Below are 20,518 nucleotides of genomic sequence, written 5' to 3'. Positions count from 1 at the left end.
ACTGTTCGAAAAGCAATACGGAATGCTTCAAGTAAAAGCTCCTAATTTTGATGATCCAAATCCAGTTTTTTACTGTTCCGAAAAGCTCTTCGGAGTAGAAGCCTTTCAAACTGAGAAATCAGAAGAAAAACTACTGAGCAAAGTTTTGATCATCAAAGAATGATTCCAACAATTTTCGATTGAAATGTACAGAAACAGAAACATACACACCACATATTTAAACCAACTTCTCGAAACAATGGCTACAAAACAATGGCTACAAATCAGCTAAGTTCTAAGGAATAATACAGCACCACTGCATCAGACTTTCAGATACAAGTGGCTAGCAAAATCAACCGAAATTTTACGACATCCTAAAACCGCTTCGACTAGAGGAAGAGAATTGCAGAAACCATTGATACGATCACGACGAAGAACGACCCGATAAAGCGGACTGAAGCAGCAGAAGTAGTCGCAATTTGGATGGTGAAATTGCAATCGGCTGTCGAGGGGTTCTGTGTCGTTGTCATAGCTAGACCTTTAAAGTAGCAGCTCTCATCGTTCTGGTTCTGAACTTGGAAGTACATATTGAATGCATAAGAGGAATTCCCATTAGCATCCAACCCATTGCAGGTAGACCCATAACCTAATGCCGTGCAATCCGAAAATGTGCAAGCAAAGTTTATGTTGTCCCCCAGTTTGCTCAGATCCTTAGCATCTGGGTTGAACACACACCAAGTTTGAGGAAGATACTTCACGCCCGTTGCGGGCACGAGCATCGTGTTAAGCCCTTGCCCCGTGAGGTCCATTGGGTACTTCGGTTGTCCGTCGTACTTCAAAATACCCCAGTGGCGCTCAAAATTTCCCGGGGCTATACTCTTAGCATCCTCGTCAATAAGACCGAAGAGATAGACTTCTATGTATTGGTTCGGGCGGAGCGGCGTCCCTTGATTCGCGGCTAGCCGTTTTAATAGGCCATTGTAGAATCTTTGCGCATAGGATGCCTTCGCGTGTTTGTCCCCGTCGGTCGGCCACCCAACTTCTCCCACCATGATCGGTAAATTCTCCAAACCGACAGACTTTAATGCCGAGACTAAGGTGTCGAAATTGGCGTCGAACACGTTGGTGTACTGGATTCCGTTGTCGACTACCGGATTGCTTGCGCCATCGAAGAAGGCATAGTCGAGGGGGAAGTTATCGTTGGCGTATAAGCTTAGAAAAGGGTAGATGTTGACGGTGAAGGGTGCGTTGCTTTGGTTGAGGAAATGGACGATCTCAGACATCAGATCGCTGATCTCCGATCGGAACCGTCCTGCCGAGGGGACCGGGTTGCTCGGGGGCGAGTTGTACACGTCGGCATTGAGGGGAACTGTGGCCTTTATGGTGTCGCCGAGCCCGGCCTCGTTTAGGGCATTTTGAATGTTCTTGAGGGCGGGGAATGTAACATTCAGGAACGAGCCATTGTAGGACGAGAGGAAGGGCTCATTTCCTACTGCTACATATCTGCAACAAGAATTTCACGTAGAATTCTGAGAGAAAAATTACAAAGTAGCGATGGCGTATAATCACTCAAATTAGCACAATCAGGTCCCAATAATCCTACGTCAGATAATGTGACGAGTTATGGCACCAACTCATTTACAAGAGTATTATCATTCTAAGCGAGCCGAGTTTGCATTCGCAGTTTTCTACAACAAATAGATTACGGGGGAACTTGTCGAAGGAGTTACTTACTAGTTCTGACAAATACATGGATCGATAAATCTAAATAGATAGTAGATACACTAGTATACTCGAATTAACACGATCAGGTCCTAATAGTCCTACATCAGATAATGTGACAAGTTATGGCGCAAAGTCATTTACAAGAGTGTTATCATTCTAAGTGAGCCGAATTTGTGTTCGCAATTTTCTACGACAAATAGATTACAGGGGAACTTGTCGTAGGAGTTACTAGTTCTGACGAATACATCGAATGATAAATCTAAATAGATAGTAGATACACTAGTTCCGACGAATACAAGCACACATAACTCTTAACATAAGCACAATGTAAATGCACCTAAACAGAGATAACCATACTCACTTAACAGTTACTCCGCCGTCGAAATTGTACCGAGAGACGTTCCGGTCGACCCACTTCTTCGCGGCATTGTAATCGTTCATCGCGGCGAGCATGTTGTTAGGGATCGCGACCATGACCTCGATGCCGCTCCCCGCGAGGGCACTCATGGTGGAGGGATCAGCATCAAACAGCTTCACCCTCTTGATCCCATTGTCCTTTAACACCTGAACCACTATTTTGGGTGGCAATGGATGAGTGGCCATTGTCCCCCAATTCATCCCAAGCCCCTCAATTTGGGGCAAAATGAGGCCAATGAGGAAACCCCACAAAAGCAATCTGAGCATTTCCATTGATGTATGGATTAATTGGGCTTAATTTGGGGAAATGTAGGAGGAATAAACAACAATAAGATCAAAATAGAACTAAATGGAGAAGCACTTCTTGAAGAAGTAGACACAAAGATGAATATATAGATGGATCAACTTAGACCTCTGAATACATACACATATAAATATATATATATCTGAACAAATGTAAGGGATAAGAACAAGTTATTGCAGTTTCTATCTCTAAGATGAAGAGAACAAAACACCAAAAAACATAATAAAAATTGGATCTTGGACAAGAACAAGATCAAAATGTGTTTGGTTTTCAAAAAAGTTTGCTCCTTTTTTGCGCCTCTCAAAAATAAGCCCAAAAAACACAAAACCAGCACCTTTGCCACAATACCAAGTTCCCAAAATTGGATTTTTTTTTTTTCTCTACGCTTTGAACTGGGGAGAAATGTGCGGATAAATAGATTGGATAAAATAGCAAAAAGATTAAAAAGGAGAAGAGCTTTAGAATCTTCTTAGTTTTTTTCTTGCCCCTTCTCTTTGCATTGGCCAAAGAGATGATACGGAGAGGGGAAAAAGGATTAAAATGAAAAAGAGTACTTTTTCAATTCAATATCTAATAACAAGGCTCCGAGAAAAAAAAGCATGTATTAATAAGGAAAAGGTGAAAATGTACGGAGACCCCTCAATTATAGACTATTTAGGAAACAAGCCCCCTCAACATTTATGTTTTAAATTGGAGTTTTCTTACTTAATTAAGCTAAAAATTTGAGTAAATTTCAAATACCACCTATGTTGTTTCGCACTACTTTCTCATTTTACTATCATGTGGTTTAAAGTGTATCATATTAGTACCTTATTATTTCATTTTTGTTCTTTTCGTCAGCACCTTCGTTAACTTTTCGTTAAATCATATACAAAAAAAGTACTCTGTTGTTTACCGAATTTTTACTTTAGTATCCTGTAGTTTTAAATTTATCATTAATTTAGCAAAAAAATTAACAAAAAAATAACGAAAATATAAAAATAAAACCACAGAGTATCAAAGTGATACATTTTAAACCATATGATACTAAAGTGAGAAAGCACGAAACCACATGGATGGTATTTGAAATTTACCTTAAAAATTTTATCGCATTTATTATTTTGTTCTAATTTTATTTTCTAAAAAATTATTAAGGATGTTAAATTTGGTGAAAACGTCAATAAAATTTGATCAATATAGTTTGAGGAACCGACCGTTCCTAGACCAAGTGGCAAAAGGCTTGGTGGTTGGTACCTGAGACCCAAGTTTGAATCCTAGTTGATTCACATTTTTAGCTAAGTTTATTTATAAATGAAATAAAAGAAACAGGTAACGTGCTATCTATCTCTCAATATATATATATATATATATATAGTTTGAGGAGGCCATTTCAAATATAGATTTAATTGAGGGGGTTCTCTGAACACTTTTACCTCATAATAATTAAAAACTTTGTAAGGGTGTTTTCGTAATTTAGGGTGGAGCAGCTTCGGTTGTGGGGTTGGGAGATGATCTGATACACGTTGTCGACATTTTAATGGCGGTGCACGTTGCACGAAGGGGTACGCGACGCGGGAAAAGGGTATTTTTGTAATTTAACGTTAATTTGAAAATTGTTTGGAATTATTTAGTTTTTGTATGCAATAATGTGAGATTTTTTTTTACCTAAAATCTTTTACAAAAAATTTTAATTGGACCTGTTTAGAGTTTAGGGTTTAGAGTTATCCTTTAACATTATCTAAATAAAGAATCTTTTTTAAAAATTAAATAGTTAAATTAAAATTAGATATTAATATTAAATTTTAAAAAAATTAAGTTGCTGAATGTTTAAACGGTTCGTTTCAGTCCTTTAACATTATTTAAATTAAAGATTCCTTTCGAGGGGTAAATATATCAAAATTAAATTTTTTTTTAAGGATTAAATACTCAAAATATAATTAGATATTAATATTAAAATTTTAAAAATTAAGTTGTGAAGTTAGAATGGACGATACTTTTGGACTGGGACAATTTGAATGTTTCAACGGTTCATTCCCGTTGGGTGTTATTTTACCAAAATGCCCTCCAATTTGAAGCTAATTTGTGAGGACTAAACTGGAAACTTCGGAAGTTACTTGTCCCATACAAAAGAAGAAATTATTGTGTGGACCAATTCTATAGATGAATTCTCTTTCCAGAGGTTTAATATCTATAATAATAATAATATATAATTTAGGGTAAAATTCAAATACTATATCTATGATTTCGTATATTTTCACTTTAGTATCCTATAATTTAAAATATATCAATTTAGTATCCTATTATTCCATTTTTTTCTTTTTGCCGGCCCCTCCGTTAACTTTTTATTAAATCATATGCAAAAAACTTCAGATACCCCACATATAGTTTATCGAATATTCACTTTAGTACCCTTTGGTTTTAACTTTGTCACTGATTTAATGAGAAAAAAATAGTGGAAGGGAATAACAAAAAAATAAAATCACAGAGTATGAAAGTGATACACCTTAAACTATAAGGTACTAAAATGAGAAAATACGAAACCATAGGAGTAATTTATGAAATTCTTTCTATAGTCTATAATCTTATAATTTATAATATTTAATTTTAAATTTTTATAATAATAATAACTATAATATTATTATTATTATTACTATACATTAATCCTCAATTTCTTATACACATTGATTTGGGGTCAAAGAGCCCATGTAAATCTTTCTCAACTAATAAAATTTTTTATTTTCACTCGATTTATAATCTTATATATATACTGAATAATTTTTTTTATAATAGTAAAAAAATGGGAAAATTTCAAAAACCCCTCATGTGTTTTCGCACTTTTTCATTTTAGTACCCTATGGTTTAAAGTGTATCAAGTTAGTACCTTCTGGTTTCGCACTTTCTTACTCTAGTGCCCTATGGTTTCAAGTGTATCAAGTTAGTACTCTGTCGTTTTATTTTTGTATCAAGTTAGTTCCATGTGGTTTTATTTTTCTCGAATGAAATATTAAACCACAGAGTACTAAAATGAGAATGTGCGAAACCACAGGGTACTAACTTGATACACTTGAAACCACGGGATACTAAAGTCAGAAAGTGCGAAACCACATGATACTAAAGTGAGAAAGAGTGAAACCACAAGGGGGGTTTTTGAAGTTTTTCCTAAAAAAATTGCTGTTATAAAATTAATAAAATATAGTTCAATAAATACAAACCATATAGAACATCTATATATGAAAATTATACAATGAATTAAATTTTATAATGAAGTTTAAGAAATGTTGTGTATAAAATATACTTAAACACCTATAGTGTATTTTTTTCCCGCTATTTTCTCATCTCATGGCCCTCTCAACTATGAGAAATTATTGAATGCACCTGGTCTATTAATGCATTTCATGCACCAAACCAATTGAGTAGTGATAAGTATTGTAAAATCAAATCTAATAATTCAATCGATATAATCTAAACTGTATAACAAATTTTTGTATAAAATATTTAAAACATATAATATAGTCTTGGTGCATGAAATTCTTCTCTTTTCTCTTTTATTGATTTATTTGAATTTAACTTTTCGAATGCTTTTTCACACATTTCTTTATATATAATAATTTAATGACTAATAGCTTTCATACCTATTCTGCACTATTTGTTCTTTTTTATCCAACCTTATTTAATTTTTTAATTATATTATTTCTTTTTTTTGTATAATTATCGTGGTATAAAATTATCTAATTCCTAATTAAACCCTACAAAACTTTTTTTGTTTTTTATTATTTTAATCATTTAATGCCTATATTATTAGCCATATACTTATATTAATTATCACAACTAATTAGTTAATTACTAGTAAGCTATTTTAAAAAATTATATTGCACATTTACCGATTTAAACTTTTTATATTTAAATTATTTTAATTATTAATTCGGCTAATAATATTACAAACTATCATGTTAAATTAAAAGAACTAACTATTATCCTATAAAAACTTAAGCTATCAGATAACGACGTTTATATATTTTTATATTTGCCCCCTGATAAAAAAAAAAAAAAATTCACTTTGCCCCCACTGTCAGTGTTTCGTTGGGATTCTATTTATATCCTATTTTTTATATCCAAAATATTGAGGAAACCCTCATCCTTCCTCACCGACCTCGGCCGCGCCACCTCGTCGTCCCCAACCTCTCAGTCCATGCCTACACACACGCCCTCGCCCGCCTCCGACGCCTCACCCTCGCCCTCGCCCACCCTCTGTCCAGGCTCACCCTGAAGAAGATCAGGGCAGTTTGTGAACATTTTTTATTTTATAAAGGGGCATAGTGTAGAATTTTGAATGACATAGAGAAAAGTGAAAAAACGGATATTGACAGGGAGATTATTTATAATTTAGCCTAAATTTTTTAGCTAAATTACAGATTTTTTTTTTATTAATACTCTTTTTTTTCACTTTTCATTTCTAACTTTCCAAAATTTATATTTTACCCTCTTAATATTTCAAATTATTGCTTTTAGCTCCCTTCCGTCAGGACTTCATCATTATTTCGTCCATTTTTTTGACATTTATACCAAAAATACCCTTCAAATGACAAAAATATATTAAATTTTTTAGATAGAAGAAAGAACAGCAATTTGATTATTTTGCCCTCTCCATTAACGCTGTACTCTCTGCGTACTCTCCGAAAATATTTCTGAAATTTAAAATGAATAAAATATAAATTTTTAAAAGTAAGAAAAAAATAGAAAAATGAATATTTACAAGAAAATTACTTTTTAATATTGTGATGTTATGGATAGTACTAGGCGGAGACTCGGACTCGGATCCATAGAGAAATAATGTTATGCAGATGAATATATATTCTTATGAATTTTGTTGGTACTTAGATGATTACGCGACATTGATGCATACTCACAAGTGTAAAACTAAGAAATAAATTTAGTCATTCAAATTTATGATAATTTATAAATTTGTAGAAAATTTGCAAAATGTTTAAAGTGTAACACTTTTTGTCATACCCCAATAATCTCACATTGGATAGGAATTAAATGTAATTGGATATATAGAGACTTAGACACTAGTAATAATAACTGAGCTTAAGCATTTTGTGCCGGTGGTTAGGCCCAACGAGTTATTATTGCTAGTGGGCGGGATCGTTACACTTGTTCTTCTTGGTGATTATAGGGAGAAAACAGACTAAAAAAGAAGAATTAATTTCATACAACTTCCTATAAATATTTCAAATAACAAATTTATTCCTACAAAATTTAATTTTTTATTTTTATCTATACAAAATTCTAGTGGTATTCATATTTGCCCATCTGGTTTATCACCAATTAAGAATTTTTTATTTTTTGAAAGATAAGTAAAATGACATTTTTGTTATTATAAATATGTCTCTCAAATATCTCAACTGTTAGAATTATACAGAAATATCCTTCCAACAATTTTCATTGATGGTTTCTTCCTTTCTACCTCATTCACTAATCAGGATTAAATATTTTATCAATGATTGACTATATTTTTCTAACGAATCCTAACAATGATTAATTATATTTTCCTAACGAATCCTAACAATAAGGGTATATTTAAAACGTTAAAATTTTTACTAAATATAAAAATTGCAAAAATTTTTACATAAATAAATATAAAAATTACATTAACCAAAAAAAGTATTTTTTTAAGAAAGATGAAAAATAAAGTAATCCCAACAATGATTAATTATATTTTCCTAAGGAATCATAACTGTAGTAGTATATTTAAAATGTTAAAATTTTTGCAAAAATAAATATAAAAATTGCACTAACCAATTTTTTTTTTTAAAGATGGAAAATATAGTAGAAATAAATATAAAAATTGCATTAACCAAAAAAAATATTTTTTTAAGAAAGATGAAAAATAAAGTAATCCTAACAATGATTAATTATATTTTCCTAACTAATCATAACTGTAGGAGTATATTTAAAATGTTAAATTTTTTGCAAAAATAAATATAAAATTGCATTAACCAAAAATTTTTATTTTTTTTAAGATGAAAAATATAGTTGCAAGAAAAAAAAAAAAGGTCCTGTTAAAAAGATATGCACCAGCGGGAAATCGACGGGTCTGTACCTGGCAGGGTATATTCTCCACTAGACACTGGTGCTCACATTATAAATTTTAATTTATTATAGTAATAATCTTTAATATTTATTAGGAGCATTGTAATTTTTTTTTTTTTTTTTCACTTTTCGCTTTCAAATTCTATATTTTAACTTTTTAAGTTGATGCATTTAGCCTCCTCCATCAATGTTCCTTCTATTTTTTACGATTTATATTAAAAATTTTCTTGAAAATAACAAGAATATATATTAAAATAAAAAATATATATATTTTTTATATAATAAGAATAATTTGATCATTTCGTCATCCCATTAACATCATAAACTCTTGAAATTTTTTTTTAAAATTTTGAGAAAGCAAAATGTAAATTTTTAAAACCAAGAGAAAAAATTAATAGTGGATATTTATAGGAAAGTTTTTTTATATTTTAGCCAAAAAAGTAAAACACTGTATTTTAATTTTCTTTTATAGAAATGTCAGAGGATATGGAGTCCTAAAACTTTTCCCAAACCCCGAATCCGAACCCGAATAAGGTGAGTTTGCCCGCTGCTAAATGAATATGGCTCTTGATACGGATATAAAAAAATTCCGTCAAATTTGGATTCAAATATGGATATTGTCCAAGCTCGACCTGAACCCAAATTGATTTAAATCGTATAATGATATTATATTTAAGTTTGTAATTTTTTAAAAATATAAATTCTAATATCATATGTTTTGAAATATAGCAAAAAAAAAAATTTGAATTCAAATTTTCAGGTTTCAGGTTTTTAGTTTGCTCTGTTTCATATATGGATTTTTAAAATTTATCGGATTCCACGCTTAGATTGAATATCCAAAAAATGAATATAATAAAAAATAATCATGAAATTGCTCTTCCTGTCATATTCATTTCTAAATACCGAAAAATTTGTTACAACTTTTAAAAAAGGAAAAACTTCAAAAACCCCCCCTGTGGTTTCGTGCATTCTCACTTTGCTACCCTGTGGTTTAAAACGTATTAATTTACCCCTCTGTGGTTTCATTTTTATTTTTTCGCAAGCTTTTTTGTTAATATTTCGTTAAATTATATACAAAAAATTTCAGATAACCATCTATATTTATCGAATAGTCACTTTAGTATCCTTTAATTTTAACTTTGTCACTGATTTAAAAAAATAATAATAATAAAATTGATAACAAAAAGATAAAAACGAAACCACAGGGGGGCAAATTGATACGTTTTAAACCACATGGTAGCAAAGTGAAAATGCGCGAAATCACAGGGGGGGTTTTTTGAAGTTTTTCCTTTAAAAAATATCTTACTTTACTTATCTAATTTGCTCCTCAATTATTTTTTTAGAAAAAGAAAAATATTTCCACGTGGCATTTATCTATTTACTAGGATCGACAGGTGTATAGCCTCCTCCTACCAACTGGTGGACCCGGTGTACGCACAGGACCACAGTACCACTAACGTTATCTTTACAAAACAATACCGTACACAACCGAACGGCTCCTATCGCATTAATCTCCGTGTCCGATTGAGATCAACGTGTGGATCTGGGCCACGTCATTGTTCCGATGAAACACCAAAAGCCTATTTTCGAAATTTCGCCATAATTTTACCGACTTTACCTCGCCGTATATATACCACGTCAAGATTATACTGTAGAGCGCCTTTTGTGTAACCTTGCTCCGACACTTTCTCTCTCTCTCTCTCTCTCTCTCTCTCTCTCTCCATCGACACACCGTGAAACCCTAGACCCGTGGGGGAAGAAACCCTAATTCTTTGATCCTCGACCCCTCGCTCCCCCATTTTTCACCATGGGAGCGAGTCGTAAGCTTCAGGGCGAGATCGATCGGGTCCTGAAGAAGGTCCAGGAGGGTGTCGAGGTCTTCGATAGCATCTGGAACAAGGTATTACGCCCGTGGGAATTTGTGGGGTTTTAGTGTTTCGAATGATGTTTCTTGGTACAATTTTTTATGATTCTTGTGGGATTTGTTAGGTTTATGATACGGATAATGCGAATCAGAAGGAGAAATTTGAGGCGGATCTGAAGAAGGAGATCAAGAAGCTGCAGCGGTACCGTGATCAAATCAAGACGTGGATACAGTCGAGCGAAATAAAGGATAAAAAGGTGAGAGATAGTGTAAAATTTAAAGTGCTTTTATAAAGAGCTCTTTAAGTGACTGGGTATTTAAATTGATTAACACGGACACTTTGTATGCTTTTTTCTGGGGATTGGGATGATATAACTACCTTGGCATCTGAATCATATATTAAAATCTACATGGGATGATAGATGATATAATTACCATAAATTGCCGTTTGACATCATATATAATAATTTACATGGTTTCATGAACTATCAGTTGCTAAATTGTTAATTTCATGCATTGTAATCATCGGATGTATTTGCTATTTTGTTTACATGCCTTACAAGTTGCCGAGTATTTTCGCACTTCCAGAAGAAATGTGTTGGTTCTTGAAATAGTTTGTCTGTTCATATAATTAAACATTACTGAGTTGGTTGCTCTTTGTCCATGGTTAGCTATATTTATTGCTATTCACTTCTGACTTCTTTTGTGATTTTATTCTATGCTTGAATGCCGCATCGTAAACGCGCAAGCATTAGTAGGCGAGCTTCTTGTGGTGTAATATATTTTGTATCCATGGCTACATCTCTCTGGGATTGACATTCTATTTCATGATTTATTATGACATAGGTCAGTGCCTCTTATGAGCAGGACCTCATAGATGCTCGCAAGATTATTGAGCGTGAAATGGAAAGGTTTAAGATCTGCGAAAAGGAGACTAAAACAAAGGCATTTTCAAAAGAAGGATTAGGCCAACAACCCAAGACTGTAAGCTGGACTTCATCAATTATGTGAATGCCTGATAAAATTTTAGAAGATTGGTCATTTTGTTAGATGGACATAACATTTGCATTCTTCTCTTGCTTTCTTGTTTTACCTTGTTCTGGCCTTTCAACATGTCAGTATAATGCCTCTTCTTAGTTAATCATTTCCTAGAAGGACACAACATTTACCAATTTAAATTACATGCGGCTTTGGCAGTTTAAATTCTTATGTTGGGATTATGTGCAGGATGATCTGCTCTTTAGCGTTTGTAGCTTATTGCAACTGCTAGAACATACTTGAAGCACTTGCTCCTTTTATTTTTCTTTTTGCTAATTTATCAAACTACTTTTAATATTTCATGCAGGATCCAAAAGAGAAGGCGAAGTCAGAGACAAGGGATTGGTTGAACAATGTGGTATGGCAAATCCATTGCGTATTTATGCTATTAAAGTTGCATGCAGCATAGGTTCTAATAATAACCTAAGTAGGCCAAATTTTCTCTGTGGAAACTTCTTGTCGCGCACCATATGACTTTCATGTCCCTGACAGTGTTATCAATTCAGAAACTAGCAAAGTCTGAGAAATGCTAACTACTTTGTTTCTTAGACAGATTGATTACCAGATGTCATAAAAACTTTTGACAGATTAGCGTGATTAAAATGCTATCAATATCTACCAAAAATAATTTATATGGTTCTGTGTTCTTGTTATTAATATTCGACTCACTGAAGTATTCTGTTTCATGCCCTTATTTGTTTTCTTTTGGAACTTTCAGTTTCTATTTGTCTTTTGTGTTGTTCATTATCAAATTAGAGTAAATTTGTATTATTGAGCATTCTTGTTAAATTCGAACTTGAGAGGATATTCTGGTCATGCTGCATATTTATTATTTCTGAAACTTTTGTACAACATTTTTTCCTTTCTACTATGATTCTATCTTTTCTTTCATATATTTTTCAAGTGAAAATATCATGTTCAAGATAGTTCTTAAGCGTTTGTAGGTTGGAGATTTGGAAAGTCAAATTGATTATTTTGAAGCTGAAGTTGAAGGGTTTTCTGTTAAAAAGGGAAAATCAAGGCCACCTCGACTGGTAATAATAGCTTGACAATTGGTTGTGGCAAATATGTTCTGCCAGTGATAATCCCTTTATCCTTGGTTAGTTCATATAGTTGATTTGATATTCCTGTTATTTTTTCTCAGACACATTTGGAAGCATCCATTGCTAGGCATAAGGCTCATATATTGAAGTTGGAGATGATTTTGAGACTCTTGGATAACGACGAGTTGACTCCTGATGAGGTCAATGATGTTAAAGAATTCCTAGAGGATTATGTTGAACGTAATCAGGTTTGTCTATGGCTCCCTTCCTAATCTTTTCAAGATTACATGCTATTACATTTCATCTATGCGCGCCCACGAGCACACACACATGTATAGATAGATGTGCATATGTGTGTGTATGACATGTTGTGTGTCTATGGATGTCTATGCGTGCATATTTTCTAGATTATTTATTTGATATTATTAACAATTGGTACAATTCGAAATTCATCATGGATACCTTGTGCTGATGCTGACTAAACGAATGGAAGGTGGATTTTGATCAATTCAATGACGTCGATGAGTTGTATAGTTCATTACCATTGGAAAAGGTTGAAGCACTCGAAGACCTGGTTTCACTTGGTCCTTCCAGTCTTGTAAAGGTAAAATTTATTGCTAATTATTCTCATATTGCTTTATTCCTCTTGGAGTAATTATCAGCAAATCTTTGTGGAGAAATCTTTGGTTAATTCTGGTCAGTGTAAATTTGATCGATTTGTTGTTGTTGTTTTTGGAGTTAAGGAAATTCCAAATTGATGAAATTAATCCTCCTGTAATTTAATTTCTCAATTTTAACGTTTAAGTTATTTAACTGTATAAAAAGTAGCTTGGGATGATATTGGAAGATCTTTTCTTCTTAAAAACAATGAAGGTGGCTCTTTGCTGGTGTTATTGGCACGTGGGAATTGGCATGCCAACGTTCCCATCAATTTATATATATTGTCTAGTCTGGTTTGCCAATTGGCAAGCTGAACAACACTTTGTTGCATCATTTAAAGGAAAAAAAAAGTTTAACATTTTGGTATCGTAGAGTAACATACGCCAGATGCTGAAAAGTTGAAGCATTCAGATTACGTGTGGATGTTTAGTGAAGCTCTACTTCCTAATCAGTGATTTCAATACTTCACTTGAATTCTGGCGCATTTTGTGTTTTCATATGCATAGGATAGAAACATTACATTGTGGTATGTCCAGTGGTCCTTCAAGGCTTTTGTTAGACAAAGTTAAATTTCATTTGCCACACAACATCTTCCTGACTGCCATATTCTCAAAATTAGTCTTATTCACGTTGTTCATCTATAAAGACAAATATGAAATGAAGCGCTCATTATTTTAAGGCATGTAGAGGTTTCTAGTGACAACGACATGTTCATGATTCTGTTTTACTGGAGGAGCAAAGAGAAGTGGGTTTTGCAATAGAATCTGGACTATTTATAGTCAAGCAGTTTTCTGAAGGCAAGGTTTAAAGGACGAGGAAATATCTTCTAGATAATAAGTTGGTAATATTCTAGGTTATAGTGTGGTAATGTTGCATGCTGCCTCTCAGTATGTGCCATGTGGTAAGGTTTCATGCTCTATGCAAGTCTATGTATTTGACCTGACCTGAAATTTATTGACAAATTTTCCCAGGTATACTAATTATAGGAGCACTGAATTATTTCTCCCTTTCTTGTGTGTATGCAGACCATATGCTTTTTTTTTTTTTTGTTTTGTTTTTATATGTCGCAAATCTTATCACTTGGGAGTGCTTTGCCCAACTACTTTTCCCCGGTGTTCAAAATATTATACAGTTGCGAGCATGGCGTTTACCATGTTTTAGCAACAATGTTGAGAACATTTTTTTAGCTTTGTAACATTAACTGTTTTTCTTGGTCTAATACAAGCTTTTCACTAGGTTGCTTTGTCATCAACCGCTTCACAAAGTACCACACAGGACCAAAGTGAGGAAGCATCTTCTCAGGACACCAATGCTGATCCAGTACCAAGAACACCACCCTCGAAAAGTGGCGCCCTGGGATCTTCGGTTTCTGTCACTTCTCCTAGAATTGGCTCGGGGACAATTGCCGGTCCTAATGCTTCTGTTACTGCCAATGCTTCTCCACGTTCATCTGTTGGTAGTTCAGCAGTAGCTGCTGTTGGATCTTCATCTGTCAGTAGTTCATCGAGTTCAGTGAGGGATGTTGATAATATGGCTCCTAGCCATCGCCCATCTCCTGCTATACGTGAAACTAGAAAGGGAAGTGGTGTTACTCAGGAGATATCTAGTCAAACATCCCTAAGTGCTTCTGTTAGTTTAGGTGCAGCAAGTGGACCCTCAGGAAATGGAGCACTTGGATCAGTTCCTCTAACTGCCAACTTGCCGAAAAGAAATGTTCTAGGTGCTGATGAGAGAATGAGGAGCAGTGATGTTCCTCAGATGTCAGGTTCAGCTCTAAGCGACAGAGTTCTATTGCAGCACGCCTCAAGATCTAATGACGGGACCTGTTCAAGCAATTCCAATAGCCTAGGTGATGGTGGCGTTATTGGAGGGAGAGTCTCGTCACCTTCGGTTGGTAGCGGAGTTCATTGGGGACCTCAATCTGCACCTTCTTTACAGAACCAAAATGAAACAGTATGTTCTCTTTTCTCTTGGAGAAAGTCGAATCTTCCAATATGCATTAAAGATTAAACCTTCCCATTCTGTATCACATGCTAACATTTTGCTACGATCCACCCTTGTTCTTTGCATAACTTTAAAACTGTCAAATAGATGGATGTGTAAATAAGTTACATGTATGCACGTTGAAGACACCTTGTTGGTGTCTTGAAGTTTTAGGATCCTGGCATGTCAAGTTGGCTTATCCATCTTACAATGTAATATCCTTGTGGATGATTACCTTGTATTGCTTTTTTATGTGAATGTTTTCTGACATAATATACTTGTATCGACAGTCTGCAGTTTCACATTAATGCTTTAGTGAGTTAAAAGATCTGATTATGTGCTGGTTGTAAATACAGACGACTAATAAACTGAACTTACCTGGCTGTTGAGTTTGTACTGATCAATGCTTCTGGCTAGTATGAACTAAACTGGCTGTCAGATTTGTACTGATGAATTTTTCTTGTTTGTATACCTTACATTCTGTTTTTTCGTGTTCTCTATCTTTCTTTTGATTTTAGCAAGTACTAAGGGTAATATTGTCCAAGAATTAATATTTGGTTTTTGCCCTACTCTTCTCTTTTTCGTTCATTCCGATATTTTCTTGCAGAGTTGCAGGAATGCAATTCAGATGGTCTATACTTAAGAAGATGAACTTGTTGTATCGTTTTCTCCAGGGTCAATTTCGTGGAAGGCCTGAGATTGCTCCTGACCAAAGGGAGAAGTTTTTGCAACGGCTACAGCAAGTACAGCTGCCAAGTCAAAATAGTCTTCCAAGCATGTCTCAGTTTTCTAGTGTGACTCAAAAGCAGTTGCCCATGCAGCAGCAAAACTCACTCTTACAACAGGTTTTGTCCTCCGTTTTTTCTGTACTTCCTACAAGTCGCAGATGTTCTATTTTCTGACGAAAGTTTTATTTCTTTACATTTGCCCATTAAAGCCACTAATTGTTTCAAAATTTTTACAGTCACCTTACAGTAGTTATTAACTGTTTCATGTTTACATTTTCTTTGTTGTGTTTATTAAAGTCTGACTATAGCATGATGCATATAGCATTAATGAAAAAAAAAAACTTATTAAACAAAAAAAAAATGATGTGCAGTTTGGGTAAAGGTTTTGGGAGATTATTGAGTGCAGATGTTTCCTTTGTTTTGGTTTTTTTTGCAGGGCGGCTTGTTTTATATGCATAATATTAGTTATTGAGTTTGTTTATCCCACTCGAATGGAATATTAAACACTGAACATTGGCCTTATTTTAGAGTAGCTTGAACCAAAACTGAGATGTTTAGCTTTCTTCAGCACAAATCTGAATTTGAGTTCCTTGCTGACGTTTTTCAAATGTGTCAGTTATCTATTAATTGGTGTCACTATATTGTTTCTTTTTTCTGCATTTCAGATGCTTGAAGCATACTTTGTTTATCTTTGTTGTAGTCTTGTAGAGTTGCTTTCTTTAAGCTTATGCTGCTGATTCAACTTTAGGATGTTGCTTTTTCTGAAAGTCTATAGTGTGTTGCTAAACAAAGACTGCCTTTTTCTCATGAGATTTTGAAAGTAGTCCTCCTGTTTGAAGTTGATATTCATATTATTACTGACATTAAATTTTTCACCCATTTGGATCCTCAGATATCATCTATCTCGCCTCAACCAACACCAGTTCTTCAAGAGATCTTCCATCATACTTCACTTTCAACCGGACCAAAAGTTGGAGGTACACATCACTCTTAGTTAGGCTGCTTTCATTATATGCTTCTTTTCCAATTATTTTGCACTTGTGTTGCAGATGCTGGGCGTACAAAAATACAAGAGCAACAGCAACACAGTTTGAGTGATGATCTGAATGCAGAACCTGCTACCCATTCTGGACTGAATAGGACAACCACCGAAGATGAACTCAAGGCATCATCCTTGGTACATGCTAGCAATTTTCTCAATTTCTACAAAATCAGCTATGCATTTACGAACTTACAATGAAAGTACATTTGCCTTTTGAATTCTGATCACTTCTTTCAATGTCAATTTTTGAAGGCCAAATCTCTCATTTGGTGTAAAAGTATGCAAGTAACTTTAAATGTAGAGTTTGTAGAAATTTGTAGATGTTGTTTCTGAGCATAGCATTGCTATTTAACGGCATCCATCAATACAGTAAAATAGGAACACAAGATTTACCCTTTTAATTGCAATGCGCTGCTCTAAGCTATTCATTCTTAGTTCCTTCTCCCTTCTATTTTTCCCTTAGAGTACAGGGTCTTCATCTATGGCAGAAGTTAATCAGTTTCCCAGAGATCTCGATGTTTCACCTCGGCAGATATTGCAACCTAGTCAGCAATCGACTAGCCTTGGCGTTATTGGCCGAAGAAGCGTTCCGGACCTTGGCACGATTGGCGATAACGTTAGTGCATCAGTGAGAAATTCTGGTGCAACTCATGATCTGATTCATAACTACCAAATGCTTCAAGCTGCATATTACAAACTTCCGCAACCAAGAGACTCCGAGCGTTTAAAGAACTATGCTCCGGTACGAATATTTCTTTGCTCTGAATCAATGCTGTACTGTTCCTTTATGTCGTTTAGATATTTGTGTATATACATTTCGAAAAATGATCTATTCATGTAAGTATTCCTGCAAAATCTGAATTTTCCTATGTGCCTTTCAAAACCTAATTTCTTAAATTCATTCCCTTGTACTATCAGAAACTCATTTAATAAAAACAAAAAAAGAACTTTGTTGATACGAACTCAACTTTCCTCTATGAATCAGATGATTCCCTAACATAAGGTATTATGTAAAAAAACTGCACTTCCAAGCGGTAGATATCAAATTTAAAAATTTTGCTTGGACATATGTTAATAGAGTATTTGCAGGGGAATGCGTGTACAAAGTCCATGTCTTATACAGGATACTGTATATTTCTGTATTTTCATTCTCTGCTATTGTTTCATTATTTTTCCAGAGGAACCCTGCAGTTACGCCCACTAGCTTCCCTCAGGCTCAGGCCCCAATTGTTGCTAATCCTGCCTTTTGGGAACGATTCAGCATTGATTCGTTAAACCCGGATTTACTGTTCTTTGCATTTTACTATCAGCAGGTATATATGTCACCTCTGCTGTTGGTTTTCTTACATTTGAGTAAAACGACTAGAGAATACTTATTTTTGTACATCTTTGTCTTTGCCAAAACGCTACAGAATACTTATCAGCAATATTTAGCTGCTCGAGAGCTGAAGAGGCAGTCGTGGAGATACCACAAGAAATTCAACACATGGTTTCAACGGCATGAAGAACCTGAAGTCACGACCGATGAATATGAGCGGGGATCGTATATGATTTTTGATATTCATGCTGGCTGGTATGTTAAGCTCTTCATATCAAACATCCTTTCGCCCAGTTTGGCCTCATTTGATTACACTTCCATTCTCGTTTATGTTTTTCATTCTTCAATCTCTAAGTTCTATTGATGCAGTGCGCCAGCAATAGACTTCTTTGTTCTCATTATTATCGGTTGAGTTGGACTTTTCTACTATTGTCATCATTGCCTAGCTTGCAATGCTACCCTACTACTAGATGCTAAAAAGTATCTTCTCTTGGGGAAAGAAAAAAAAAAAAAAACGAAGCTTGCAGGACACTGCAAACCCTCGGTGTTTAAAGAGATGAAGAAAAAAAAAAGGCAACAGTACCAACTAAGGGCGTTTTGTTTTTCGTTATTGTTGCCGAACAAACTCTATGGTTTGTAAATAGCACTTCATCCCATGACGAGGATACGAGGAAGTGTAATCAAATGAGGCCTAGGTTTTCATATTTTGTCAGGTCTAGGAAGATCATGACATTACTGTTGATCCATTTTTTTCTTTTTTTTTATTGGCGAAGTGCACTATGGCGTATGCGGAAATATAGTGCGCGTTGTTATCAGTTGTGTCGAAAATACCATTTTTGCCTGTTTCCCTTGCAGCTAATGTATCACTGTCGCTTGCAGGTGCCAAAAGATCACAAACGATTTCACATTTGAGTACAATTTCCTGGAGGATGAACTTGCAGTATAAATCATGCTAATCCTGTACATAGTTAATGATTTTGAATCTTTGTTTTTGCTCCTCTCTTAATGATCAAAATAAAAAAGAATTTTGTCGGTGCCCGTTTAGTTGTTGCCCATTAAACTTTGCCGAGTGTGCCCCTTCTTTTTCACCTAGGTCATGTTTGGAGCATAGGATTAGAGGACGCCGCGCGGTGCATCAACTTAATGCTGTCCATGGCTCGTCTTACATTTGGTGCAGTTACTGGACTGGACTGAAGTCCCTCCGACGACAATTTAATAAATTGGGTTCGGTTGGGGAGATTGGGTGAGCCTTTGATTTCCCCACAAGTCTCTCTTGTGAATTAGAATTTGAGTCATGAATATAATTTTGTGTCGTAAAAGTTAACTAGGAATTCTAATTTAAATATTATATCTGAAGATAAATTCATGAAGTTAGAATTAGAATTAGAAGTCGAGCTATTAAAGATTAGTTGCAATTGAAGAGTCAAAATTTAAGTCTAAATTTGCATTTAAATTCAATGTCTTTAAATGTAGTATGCAGGTGTCCAATTGAATGATGAATTTAACCGAAGTTAAATTGAAATTTTAAATTTTATTCAATGCTGAAGTTAAATTACAATTTCAAAATGGAAAATCATAGTTATGAAATGCGAATTCAAAGTTAACATCTAAGGTAAAACTCAAGCTTAGAATCTAAATTTAAATTTGGAAATTTTATTATTGGAATTTGAATTTTAAAATTTGGATTTATTTGTTTGGATTTAAAATCTAGGACAATTTAAATTTAAAATTTATTTAAGACATAAAAATGGATGTTTAAATTTAAATTCTAAAATTTAATTTCAAACATTTCACTTAAATTTTAAAATTTTATTTCTAAAAAGAAAGTGCAAATGTAAACTTAAATAGAGTTTATAATTTTGNAGGAATTGGAATGATGGGACTACACAATAAAAAATTTTGGAAGGACTATGGAGTGGACTAGTAGGAAATTTCCCCTGTTCTATCTTTTTTGTTTTGTTTTTTTTTTTTAATTTACAATTGAAGTATCAACTTAAATTTAAATTTATATCATAGATTTTAGAGTTACAGTGTCATATATGTTTAGGTCGTCTTGCATAGACACTTTTTTTTTTCTTCTTTTTTTTGTTTTGTAATTTTGCACATGGCCAATTTGCATAAAAAGTCTACAAATTTCAAGTTTTTGCACAATTGGGCTGCTTTTTTCGATTTTGCAGATTCGGTCTGAATTTTCAGTAAACTAACCAAAATACTCTTTTTACTTTCTCTTCTCTTTTTTTTTTTTCTCTTTCATTTTGTTTTTACTCTCGCCGAAGAAGGTAATAGAGGTGGAGGCGGCAGAGGCGGAGGCAGAAACGGCTCATCTTGCCTTTCACCCTCGCCCT

The 20,518-nt window shown here is 34.1% G+C and overlaps 2 protein-coding genes across 5 annotated transcripts; one reads left to right on the top strand and one right to left on the bottom strand.

Annotated features, from left to right (window-relative positions):
- Window positions 158-2,975, bottom strand: LOC109715097 (glucan endo-1,3-beta-glucosidase 8-like). The gene is made up of 2 exons (XM_020239905.1): window positions 2,066-2,975; window positions 158-1,482 (listed from the first exon to the last, which is right to left on the bottom strand). The coding sequence occupies exons 1-2, from the start codon at window positions 2,392-2,394 to the stop codon at window positions 369-371; spliced, it is 1,443 nt and encodes a 480-aa protein (XP_020095494.1). The 5' UTR covers window positions 2,395-2,975; the 3' UTR covers window positions 158-368.
- On the top strand, window positions 10,162-19,439 carry LOC109715471 (CCR4-NOT transcription complex subunit 3-like). Of its 4 annotated transcripts, none has more exons than XM_020240489.1 (15): window positions 10,162-10,397; window positions 10,487-10,618; window positions 11,229-11,345; window positions 11,707-11,757; window positions 12,344-12,433; window positions 12,544-12,690; window positions 12,936-13,046; window positions 14,339-15,055; window positions 15,760-15,930; window positions 16,706-16,790; window positions 16,863-16,990; window positions 17,319-17,597; window positions 18,034-18,168; window positions 18,268-18,428; window positions 19,053-19,439. In XM_020240489.1, the coding sequence occupies exons 1-15, from the start codon at window positions 10,305-10,307 to the stop codon at window positions 19,117-19,119; spliced, it is 2,484 nt and encodes an 827-aa protein (XP_020096078.1). In that variant the 5' UTR covers window positions 10,162-10,304; the 3' UTR covers window positions 19,120-19,439. The 4 variants fall into 4 exon arrangements, with proteins under 4 accessions (XP_020096078.1, XP_020096076.1, XP_020096079.1 ...); XM_020240487.1 differs by having other exon boundaries at window positions 11,208-11,345; XM_020240490.1 differs by lacking the exon at window positions 11,229-11,345.

Source organism: Ananas comosus, linkage group 9 (assembly GCF_001540865.1).
Source record: "Ananas comosus cultivar F153 linkage group 9, ASM154086v1, whole genome shotgun sequence".
NCBI classification, from domain to species: Eukaryota; Viridiplantae; Streptophyta; class Magnoliopsida; order Poales; family Bromeliaceae; genus Ananas; species Ananas comosus.
Note: the sequence above shows the minus strand (reverse complement) of the source record. Positions and strands in the feature narration are given on the sequence as shown.